Source organism: Megascapheus bottae, chromosome 20, assembly GCF_031878675.1.
Source record: "Megascapheus bottae isolate mThoBot1 chromosome 20, mThoBot2.hap1, whole genome shotgun sequence".
In the NCBI taxonomy this organism is placed as follows: domain Eukaryota; kingdom Metazoa; phylum Chordata; class Mammalia; order Rodentia; family Geomyidae; genus Megascapheus; species Megascapheus bottae.
In genome coordinates, this window is record NC_143528.1 from 43,869,454 (window position 1) to 43,881,594 (window position 12,141).

The window sequence follows — 12,141 nt, forward strand, 5'->3', positions numbered from 1 at the left end:
GCAAAAGTAAATGGCAGATACACAAAGACTCTAGAACTGGAAGATTCATCTTCCTGGAGCCTGTTGTTGTTATAGAACTCACATTATTATTTTTGACTGCATATATACCAGGAGGAGAAGAGGGGGAGAGAAGATAAGCCAAATTTTCAATTTAGATTTAAATTAGTCAAAATTCCAGTGATCAACTTACCCTTTTGAACGATTTTATCCAAAATGTTGAAGTAATTCTTCTGTGCCACACCACTCAATGAAGTTAACTGGGATTTTGCAATGAGTTGTAGTAGCTTAAAGGAATGACGAAAAACAAAAGGTAAGCAGTGTATAAATCTATTTACTATGTTTGGGGGGATGAGGGGAATGAGAGGGGGAAAAAAGGATGGCAGAGTAATAACATTCAAATACATATATCTACATAAAAAGGTGGAATAAAGATACTGAATAAGGCTGTAGCAGGGCAGTGAAAGAGATAGCAAGAGGTAAATCTGACGTGCATATGTACATGCATATGTAAAATCTCATGGTAAAGCCCAGAAATGAAATAAATGGATAATAGAAAAGTAAAACAGGTTTTGTTGCAATGAAACACACTTATAACTAATATACACAGTCACAGACACAAACATTTCTCAAGGGTCTTTAAAGTTTTGTTTTTTTTTTTAAATCAAATACTTACTTTGACCACATAAGTAAACCTTCGGATATCCTGAATAGCACTGGAGAAGTCCAGCCGATTGAAGGCTTCTCCCAGGGTACAGTAGCCATGTCTCTGAAAGGAAGTGGAGGAGCCTTGAAAGTTGACAGTGACGTCAATTAGGTTATGTGAACACTTCCTACAGTTCTGATAAAGGGCAAAGGGCATCTGTTTCCATTCTGAAGATTTACCTCTAGATTGTGCCAGTAATATTACAGTAATACTAGATTTCAGCCATTTATGTGTAAATGAGACATGGTACATTGACATTTTTTTATACTACTGCTGTTGTAACAACAGAGAAGTTGTGTTTCTTCTGCTGGAGTTGATGTGGAGTAAACACAAGGCCAGGGATGCTGGTGTTATATACATACTGGGAAGAATTTCTCTGCTGAGGGTCTGTACTATAGCTACTAATGAAAGGCACAAGTCCAAGGATCAACTATGAAAGATTTTGCTGTCCTACCTTGGAGGTATTCCTTCTCCAATATATCCCTACACTTCAGTCTCGGGACCTAGCTTCTGCACTTGAAATACTACACTCTATAAACAGATTTTCAAGGCAGAGTTGAAGGGCCAGTTAATCTGATAGGCAATCAATAGGAGACTGAGTAGAAAATAATTCCATGAATTTCAAACAGGTGAGTAGGACTGATCAGGGAAAGAAGGGTAGCAGTGCTAGCCTCCATAGATAAATTAGGGAGACTTGCCTGGTCCTAATGTTTAACCTAAAGAACAGTCCTAATGTGTGCAGAAACATCACATGCTCACATGAAACATCAACACTCCCATTAAGTAAGTGACTGCTATGTACAGGGCGTGGGTGTGCATCTGGGTTTGTGGGGAAGCAAAGGATACTGAGGCAATCTGAAATCATCCCAGTCAAGACTCAGTTTAATTTCTTCTCTGATAGTCAAGGTAGCCATCATCTCAAACCGAGAACTGGATCTGACTGGAGTGTATCACTTAAATGCGTCTGCCTCCCTTGTCCAGCTGGTCTATACCAGGTGCAAGCAGAATGGCTCTGATGGAATGCAGACCAGTAATAGTTATACGACTTTACTGAGCCCATCAGTGCTTTGTCCCAAGGATTCATGGGACATTTCTTCAATTTTTCATTGAATTTCTCATGTTGTTTATACCAGCCAATCTGCGTGATGACACAGAATAGATGAAGTAATGAATAGTCTTTTATAAGCTCAAGCTTTGCTGCTTTTCCTTTTTATACACTAAGTTTTGTCAATCTTTCAATAGTGACTTAAGAGTGTATGGCAAGAATCAGAGTAATGTTACACTCCATTCACCATATTATCCATTACCAACTAGGGTTGAGTAAGTTTTCTTTCTTAGAATGTAATCCCTTCTAGAAAAATGGGCTTGTTTAAGGATATAAATTATTAATGTTCCTGGAGTATTTAACTTATCCTAATCTAATAAATATGTAATGAACAATAGCTCCCTGAGTTATTTTCTCTAATAGCTGTGAAATGCAGCAAATATGTATTTTCACAGCTATAAAAAGAATACAAAAATGGGTAACAGAATGGTTTGTCTGATCAAAGCCATCAAAAGAGTGCTTTAAGCAGGTGGAAAATCAATGACAGAGACTATTTAAACTGTTCTGTAGGCAAGCCCAACCCCAATAAACAGTTTCCTATAACCCACACTCAACATGAAATTAGGGGCTCAAAGATACTCCAAAATACATGATACCAAGTAAAGAAAACCCATACTAACAGCTCCAGCTCATGCTAAATGACACATATCACCCCTCTAGGAATGTCTACTCTTCTAAAGTAGACCTGCTGTCTCGGAGATGTGTAGGGGACATACAGTGCATATATATGTACAACATATGCCATATACAGTGCTCATAAGCATACATATAAACACATCATATATACTATATACCAAATGCAAGTATATACCACGCATATCCACAAAGCACTACCCACACAATTCCATCTACATATACCATACACATGCATATCATGCACATGGCAGATATGCAAATATACATATGCCTGCACTACACATATAACACATAATACATATGTGTGCATCGCATGCACAAATACACCACAGATACAAAACATCACAGCTATTCATATTATATATACATGCAAATATGATACCAAACAGCACATATGTACACACATACCATAAGCACACTACACATATGCACATAAAAACCACACATGCCCCATATATGCACATGCCATGCGCCATACACATGTGCATGCCACATACAGCACACAGCAACATGCACAAAACTCTACATAAACATACTACAGATACCATTTGCCACACATACCATACATTAAATGCATGTATCACATAAGACACACATACCAGTGTCACACATATCATACCTCAAACATCAATAGCATATACCATACACACGCACACAACTTAACTACATACTCAAACACAAACATCAACAGCATATACCATATACATGCGCACAACATAACTACATACTCAAACACATGCCATCACAATTGTACTCATTGCTTCAAAAGCTCTTACATATATTTATCTGTTACAGTGTGAACCACAGATCTGATATTGCAAAAGAAATGATTTAACATGATATAACCAAAAGGAACTATATGGTATACTCTTATTTAAATATGCTCTTATTTCTACTAACACTTACTTCTTTTGTGCTTTCTTTATGGACATAGATCCATTTTTCACGATAAAAACCTAGAATAAAAGTAAGATAATTTTAAAATATGAGAGATCATCTCGAAATGAAGATTTAAAAGAATGTCAATAATTGAATATGCTAATAAAAATTAGGACTTATTTTATCAGTGAGAGATGCTTTTGGTTAGTTAAATGTAAAAAGAAATGCTTTCTTTCCTGATAGCAGTAAAGAAGAGCTGCCACACTACCACTTGAGAAAATTATTTAAGAAAATAACATGTCAACCTTTGTGGTTGGGAGAGATGGGGGGAGAACAATGGAAGGAGTTACATTGCTCAAAATGCATCATATGTACCAACTAACATGTTGAAATGAAATTTCTTTGTGTAAGTAAAGATGATTTTTTAAGTAAAAAAAAGTACCCTGTCTTAGTTAACTTAGAAGAAAATTATTAGTTAACTTAGAAGAAATTATTAATGACCACAGTCATATCAAAACATAAATACTCCAAAAATTCAATTAAATGGATATGTGCATTTTAGTTGCTCTAATACAAACTTCTGCTCTTTTAACTGCCCTTTATGAGAGTCCATGCTTCCTGATCACAAAGGTTCTCCATGTGACCTTGCCTTCTTCACACCTTTTTAGATGTTATTAATCCACACTGCAGTAGGCATCTGTGAGAGCCCCTACTCTATGCCCTTCAACCTGCATGACATCTTGCATACCGATCTTTAGCTCCTCCCCTGACTCCTGCTTATATATATATATAAGTCCTAAGTCCTCATCCCTCTCAGGAATAGACTGAGTTCAGAATAGCATTTGGCCATTCAGAGGACAAATTGACAGAGCTGTAGGTCTCCTGTTTGTGAACATCTTACCAGTTCAAATGGTTTAGTTGGAAAAAATGTGATCATTAACACAGTGGGCAATACTGGACATGGTGATTATTTAAATACCTGCATCTCCTTTTATATCATAAAATAGCACTAGCAAAACAATTTAGCATACTGACATATTCCACAACGAAAATACAGGATTATTAGTGAAAATGGTCTTACTTTGAGCATTTGTATCATTTCCAGAATGGTCCTTTTTCCTTTTTTTGGATGCATATTCACATTCTTCATTATTGAATATTTCTTCTCCACTATTTAATATACTAAAATAAAAACATACTTTTGTAAAACATTTTTCCCCAGGGAGAACTTCATTTGGCTTTTGTTAGAGAATCTAATAAATATTTTATGTAAAAAAATGCTACATTAGAAAGTGTGAGTCAATTTTCAGAGATCACAAGCTTAATTCCCAAAGGTAACTTATATGTTTTTTCATTTTGAGAATTTTGAGCTTATCCTCATTCTTTTGAGAATCTTACCCCAAAAAGTCCTATAGACTTCCCAATGATTACAACTTGCTCAGTCAAACATCAAAAGACAACAAAATGCTTTCCCAAAACATGGAGAGTGTAAGCAAAACTATAAAAAGCTCTGGGGGAAAAATTCTAGTGTCAATATGTTACTCAATGACATCGGACAATAAGAATCCCTGATCCAAAGCTGAGCAAGCACTTTAACATTTCCATGATCCTCCATATTTTCAAATATTCAATTTCAGCTAATTTCAGCTAATTTCTCAAAATAATTGTCAATCAAATAGTTAAGGCACTTAATGGAACCTGATGAAGGAAGCTTATATTTTTACCATTTGAACATATGTAAAGTTTTCTAATTTTTTAAATAAGATTAGGAATTCATAGGCAAAGTAATAAAACCTCAAATACTTTTCCTTTTTTAAAATGAAGTCTCTTATTATAAGAAAAATCCATAAACAGGAACTGGGTGCCTGGTGGCTCACACCTCTATTTCTAGCAATTGAGGATACTGAGATCAGAGGATCACTGTTTGAAGCCAATATGGACAGGAAAGTCCATGATATTCTTATTTCCAATTAAATGGAGAAAATGGGAAGTAGCGCTATGGCTCAAAGTAGTACAGCATTAACCATAAGCAAAAGGGCTCAGGGACAGAGTCCAGGACCCAAGTTCAAGTCCTAAAACCAACAAAGAAAAAAAAAAGAAGAAAGAAAACAAGGTTGGCTGATCTGCTCCACTAATCAGGGGGAAACATCTTGCATGGCCAGTGTGAGGCAAATGACAAGACAGGTGAATGTTCTTGGACACTTCTACTCTGCCCAAAGGAGGCAGTACACATTCAGTTGTTTCCACCCTGTAGAAGCAGACTTGTACTGCTCTCAGCTGAACTCTGAGCAGGCTACCTGCAGTGAACATGTCTTCTGTAGGCCTAGTTGGAGATCCACCACTGGCTATAGGGTCCATCTCTGTACTGGTGGACTGCCTGGACTTGTACAGGCTCCATGGGATGCATAGGACTTGAGATTTAGGCCCTGGACAGTTCCACATAAATAATGGAAAATGGCTACTTTGTAGAAACTATTAAACTTAATTGCTCTTTTTACGAAGTATTTTAAAAAAGAAAAATCGTAATTTTTTGTAGTGGTTTTTATACTATAAAGGTATGCACAAGTGGAAAAGAAGAAATACTTTCAAAATTACAATTCAATATGTATGTATTAATAAATAGTACATATTATTTACACAAGTCTATTTTCAATATGTATGTGTTAAAAAATAGTACGTACTATTTACACAAGTCTATTTTGCATTTATGTAAACTTTCAGTCAACCACCTTTCATGTCTACACTTTCCTTTTTGTTTTTCTTTTTAAAATATCCTTCAGTGTCCTGAACAAAATACCTATCACTTGGCTCAAAAAGACAGTGAAAATTCCAGGTGCTGGTCGCTCACACCTGTAATCCTAGCTACTCAGGGGGCTGAGATCTGAGGACTGCAGTTCAAAGCCAGCCCGGGCACTAAAGTCCATGAGACTCTTAACTCCAATTAAGCCCAGAAAACCAGAAGTTGTGCTGTAGCTCAAGTGGTAGAATGCTTGCCTTGAACTGAAGAGCTCAGGGATAGTGTTGAGGCCCAGAGTTCAAGCCTCATGACCTCAAACCCTGCAGAACAACAACGACCATAGTGCAAAATGGCTCCTTTCTTCCATCCCAGTACAGGCAGTGTGGTTAGTGTACAATACTTGCTGTCTTAGTGTACAATACTTGCTGTCTTAGTAAAAATATAATGCCTTCCCACCCTGCACAGTGATGACTATTTCAAAGGATTTGTTTGTAAGTCAGAAGAGGGTAGATGGGTGAGTTTTCAGCAAAGACACTTGAGACCCTGAGCTACTAACATGTTCGGATTGTATTCTCCAATCCTATGTAAGGGAAAGGAAAATTGTCATACATAGAAACTAGCTGCAACACTATTTCAATTAAAGCTTCTTTTAAGCTGTCATTTTATAACCTATCCTTCGACTTAACATAAAATTATCTCTAAATACTGCAAACATTAATCTTTGGTCTAATGCTACCCTGTGGGGCCTCCTAGCTGGTGGCTTAGAAGCCTAGATTGCTCTCTGCTTCTGTGACTCTGTGCCACCAGACAACGTACATCCCTGGGAACACCTGGTGACCCTGTGCCTTCAGGCATGTACACCCCTGGGAATGCCCAGTGAGGTGGGCAGTCTGGAACCTAAGGGCACTTCTGCTGTAACCAGGAGCTCCTGGAAAGGGTGCGTGTCTCACGACACCATTGGCTGATAGTTCCAACAGGAAGGCCCTATTTGCTGCTTGTGGTATGAGGTGGCTGCCATTGGATGATGTGCAGTATATAAGTGACCACATTTTTTAAATAAAGTTAGATCTGCAGCTTGAGTCTGGTCTCTGGAGTCTGTGTTCCCAGGATTATTTGTGGGCTCCATCGCCATTTCATCCCCCTCCCAAACATCCGAGAAGGACCCTGATGACGATACTACCCAATGTCAGAGTTGTGTACATTTATGAAATGTTTCATAAAAGTGTGCAATAAAATCAATGTTAGACCCATGACACTCCAGAGAATGATGACCCTAGACAGCAGTAAGCCTCCACATTATCAACACTGAGCAGAATTGCTGGTAATTATACCGCAGCTCTCTATATTCTTGCACACATGCCATTTCAAGACTATCAGTACATGTGTCCACAGGTAAGACAGACTACAGCCTTACATCTTGCACTCAGCACCTCCAGCCAATAAGGTAATGGCAGTCATGATTGATTAACTGTAGGTTGTGTTTACAAAGTGCAGAAATACTTTAAGTGTTCTACCAATCAGAATGCAGATGTGGTGGGTAACAATGATAGGACTATGAAGGTAAGGCTGCAGACTCAGAATGGCAGTGTGTCACTTATCACTGAGCAAAGTCACTATATCAATGCACATTCTGAATATAAAACAGAAACTTTGGTCCTTCACACTTGTTCCCTAACCTGTCTTTTCATGGTCTCATATCCAGTTAACAGCAATTCCTATGTTTTAAATAATAAAAAAAATTCATGTGTAGATGCTAAGCAATCTACATTCATTCCTTGGCAAAATAACACATTTTTCTCATGCCAACCTTCTGTGTGGGCAATTCTCAGCAAAATTAGAAGTTATGTAGCTCTGCTGTTACTTGAAAAGCAGAAGACTACAAGTGCTAGCTAAGTAAGCAGGTGGTAGGCTCTGCCTGGCCAATACTTACATGCTGTGATTGACAGTATATTGTCTATTCTCGCTTCCAAGCTCAGGGCTGCAGGAGTCACATCTTTTCCAACCATCCTCAGTTTTAATCCAGCTCCATCCAGGAGATCTCCAATCCTGACCCAGAAATGGCATTGTTCTGTAAAAAGTTAGTTTAGATTAAACGTGTTTTGTGTGTATGTATGTACATACATACACAGAGAGAGGAGTTCCATTTGCTCTTTGATTATAAAGAACAAATTATTACTTAACATTTAAATGCCTACTCATCATTTCATGCTAGGTAGCCATTGTGACAAAGCAGTGACAATAACAGTACTTCAGCTATACAGTACTAAAGTGATCAGGTGGATTTTCAAATTCAATAATGTGTGTATCATCCCAGGGGACTCCTGAGCTCACACCTGCAAAGGTGAGGGAATAGCAGTCAGGTGCAATACCATCTGCACCAGGCTAGTGTGGACCCATTCCAGGGAAGTTGGCATGAGTGATAGCATAGATTGTCACTCACAGTCAAACTGGGAGAAGGTACAATGGCTGCATGAGATAATGGAAGTGGGTTTCATTCTAAGAGCAGGCGGGGTCAAGAAAGGGTCTTAGACAAGTGATTTTGTCAGACATAATGAGTGGCAAGAGTGAAATGCTAATGGAACATGGAAATAAGTCAGCTACCATCCTATATTTTTCTATAAGGAGAAAGGGGTGGTTTGCCAATGGGTATATTTACTAGACTTGCTATGGCATGATCTGGGGTCACAATGGTTTATGATTGAAAATATAAGCCATGAAGTCCATAAACAATGGCACAGACCCTAAGAGCAGATTTAAAAAGTAACTAAAAAAACAATGGCATGAGGTGTGAAGGTGCATGCCTATAATCCCAGCACAAAGCAGAGTAAAACAAGAGTTGAAAGTTCAAGATTAGCCTAGGATATGCTTAAATATCTTATCTGAAAAAAGTAAACCAAACCAAATAAAGAAAACAAGCAACCAAAAAATTGCAATTTAAAAAGCCCATGTCTCAAGTTTTCAAAAATAGTTCCAAAGTGAGTATCTGATTTTATAAATCAGAAAACAATGTTACTTTCACAAGGATGGCTTGCTACACTGTAAAAGAAAAATCTGCTGAAAGACATGATTTCGCAGTATTTTATGAAAGTGTTATTATTAAATTAGTTTTGTTACAAACATTTAAGTACAGAATACTGGAAAATTACTCTTCAAAATTAATAAACGTAATAAAACTCACAAGGGGAGCCTAGTGAGTTACTACATATGTTTTATAAAGTACAATTTTTAGGTACATTGTATGCTAAAAGTAATGTCAAAGATCATATGGAGCTAAACTACATTGTAACTATATTTTGCTTTGTTTCTACTCTACATGGCAGGAAGGACATATTGTGTACTATACAAGGACTTTATGACATTCATTTCATTTTGAAACTCCTGGCCATGAAAGAACCTAAACCTTCCTTTAATCTTTTAATTAGTATTAAAAATAGCAATGAAAAACCTTTATTAATGCCTGGTTATTCTACAAAATAGGAATTATCTCATTTTACAGGTTTAGAAAATCCAGAGTATGTACTTGTACTCCAGAATCCATGCTCATAACGTCTTTGTTTATTGTAGTCCTTGAACACTTTATTAAAGCAATGCCATAAAGTTTTAAGGATTTTTTTTACTCTTATATGTGTTTTACTATTGGTTTTTTATGTTAGATGAAAAGATATGAAATCAAAAGTACTAAACAACAGTTGAAGTTCAAAATAAAAACTGTGGGCATGAGGCATGATCTATGCTACTTAAAACAACAACAAAAATAATGGCAGGAAAGCTTCAAATACAGAAAAAAGTTTGTCTGGAAATTACGTTTCTCTTTTAACTATAATTTTTTTGTTTGTTTTGTCGGCTCTGGAGCTTGAACTCTGAGCCTGGGCGCTGTCCCTGAGCTCTGCAGCTCAATGCTGGCACCACTCTACCACTTAGAGCCATAGTTCCACGTCCTTATATTTTTATTATAAAATTTGAGGGAAAATTTGTCTGGAAAAGGAAATAATCATCGGTCTTCAATCTGCTAAGCAATGAGTTTTCCTTGTTGCCCTCCTTTTCTTACATCATTTCCAGTATCTGAAGCAACAGGGGCCTCTGCGAGTGGGTTTGTGTGGGGAAAGGACACTCAAAGCTGCAAATCGCAAGCTGCAAGTCAGACATGGGATTTACTTCAAGGAGACAGTTACAGATGTTTCAAGGGAAAGGAAAACATGCAAAGGGGTGAGGAGAAAATGGAGTAGGGGAGGGAAAGGAAAGAAGGCCTGGTGGAGAAGACAGGTCTCCGGCGGCGGGCTGGCTGGAAGGGAGACTGGACGGGCCCGGAACTGGAGCGGACCCTGCGGGAAGAAAGGTTAACGGGAGCCTCCCGTGGGAGCCGCGCCCCCCTGTCCCCCGCCCCTCCCCCGGGGCAGGCGAGGCGCTGGCGGGAGGGAGCCGGCTGGCCGTCCCGGGAGGGGAGGGGAAGACGCGGGGGGCGGCGGGCGGGCGGGCGGGGACGCGGAGCCGCCTTAGGCCGAGGCCCCGCGGGCAGGCCCCGCGGGCAGGCCCGCCGCACGCCCACATCCCGCCGGCCCTTCCCCCGAGGGACGCCCGCCGCCGCTCCCACCTGGCCAGCCCGAGGGCCTTCTCACCTGACGGCCCCGGTCACCTGGCGGCCCCACCTGAAGGGCAAGGGCCTCGCGCGCGCGCCAGACCGGCGGTGTGGATTATTGCCGGAAGTGCCCCGCCGCCCCCGGGCGCGCCGGGAAAGCCCCGCCCCCTCCCTCGCTGATTGGCTGGAGTGGCGCCGCGTGGCTGTGTTGCTACCCGGTCTGGCTGGCGCGTGCGCAGTGAACGCCCCTCCCGGGACGCCGAGGCTGCCCCGCACGGCTGTGGCTGCCAACGCGGAAGCGCCTTGTGGCTCGCGCGCAGACGCCCGCTTAGGAGCGGAGAGACAGACGGGCGTCCTAGCGCTCGCCCGGCCGTCCACCCATCCCCGCCCCCACCCCACCGACCCGAGTGACGTCCGAGTAGCACCCCGCGGGCCGGGATGCTTCCTGAGGGGCCCGAGCGTGGGGGGGGGGAGGTCAGAGGCAGCCAGGCCACCTCGGGTCTCAGAGCGGGGCGGTGCAGATGCCTGTGCAGGCCCCTCGCCGGCACCACGCGGAAGGGATGGCCGTGGGCATGAGGTAACGGATGCAAATGTGCAAACGTGCTCAGTTCTGCCATCTGCTGCGTTTAAGTGACTGGTTTACTTCGTAAATGTGAGGACCTTTATCTAATGTTTAGACGTTTAATACACTAAAATAATGCCAACATATATATCGTGAGCTGTAGTACAACTCCAGTTTAGACAATCGTGCTTTGTTTATTGAATGGGGCGAAGGTATTCGCAAGCATAATTAAGACTACAGATCAACTGCTTCTGGAATTTTGTTCCATATTGCTAAGGCAAGATCACATCACATGGGGGCCATAAAACACAGACGGTTCTCAAGTGTTTGTAGTTTGATTTCTCCCGATAAACCATTGAAATTTGAAGCTATCGTAAGTCAAAAATACACTTAATACACCTAACTTACCAAATATCGTAAACATGCTCAAAATATTGGACATGAACCTATAATTTGGTTTTAAAAAATCTAACCATATTTTACTAAAAATTGTTGAATATCATGAATATATGTGGACTGTACTGAAAATGAAACAGAATAGTTGTATGAGTATGGCTTCATGCAGTGTAAATTGAGGAGCACCGAATATATTACTTTTAATCTAATTTTATAGCTTTTCATTGTTCTGTTAGAAATTATTCTGCCAGGCTGGAAGCATGGATAAATTGCGATGCACAAAACCCTGGGTTTAATTCCCCCTACCACATAAACAGAAAAGCTAGAAATAAATAGTGCTGTGCCATAAGAGGTAGAGCACTAGCCTTAAGAAAGCTTAAGGGTGGTGCTCAGGCCCCAGGATGAGAGAGAGAGAGAGAGAGAGAGAGAGAGAGAGAGAGAGAGAGAGAGAGAGAGAGAGAGAGAGAGAGAGAGAGAGAGAGGAGGAGAGGAGAGAGAGAGGAGAGAGGGGAGAGAGAGAGGAGAGAGAGAGAGAGAGAGAGAGAGA

General features: G+C 40.4%; 1 protein-coding gene across 4 annotated transcripts in view; it reads right to left on the minus strand.

The window, feature by feature from the left end:
• Positions 1-10,774, minus strand: part of Fbxo25 (F-box protein 25) — a 28,088-nt gene extending 17,314 nt beyond the window's left edge. For 3 of the 4 annotated variants that reach the window (XM_090353718.1, XM_090353719.1, XM_090353717.1), the window contains exons 1-6: positions 10,677-10,774; positions 7,991-8,128; positions 4,405-4,505; positions 3,351-3,400; positions 674-766; positions 191-284 (exon numbers count right to left, since the gene is read on the minus strand). In XM_090353718.1, the coding sequence (XP_090209844.1) occupies positions 191-284; positions 674-766; positions 3,351-3,400; positions 4,405-4,505; positions 7,991-8,124 (472 nt within the window). In that variant the 5' untranslated portion in view covers positions 8,125-8,128; positions 10,677-10,774. Of the gene's footprint in view, positions 1-190; positions 285-673; positions 767-3,350; positions 3,401-4,404; positions 4,506-7,990; positions 8,129-10,676 lie in introns of those variants that run through there. The other variant, XM_090353720.1, reaches the window with a different exon arrangement.
• Between the last annotated feature and the right edge of the window lie 1,367 nt (positions 10,775-12,141).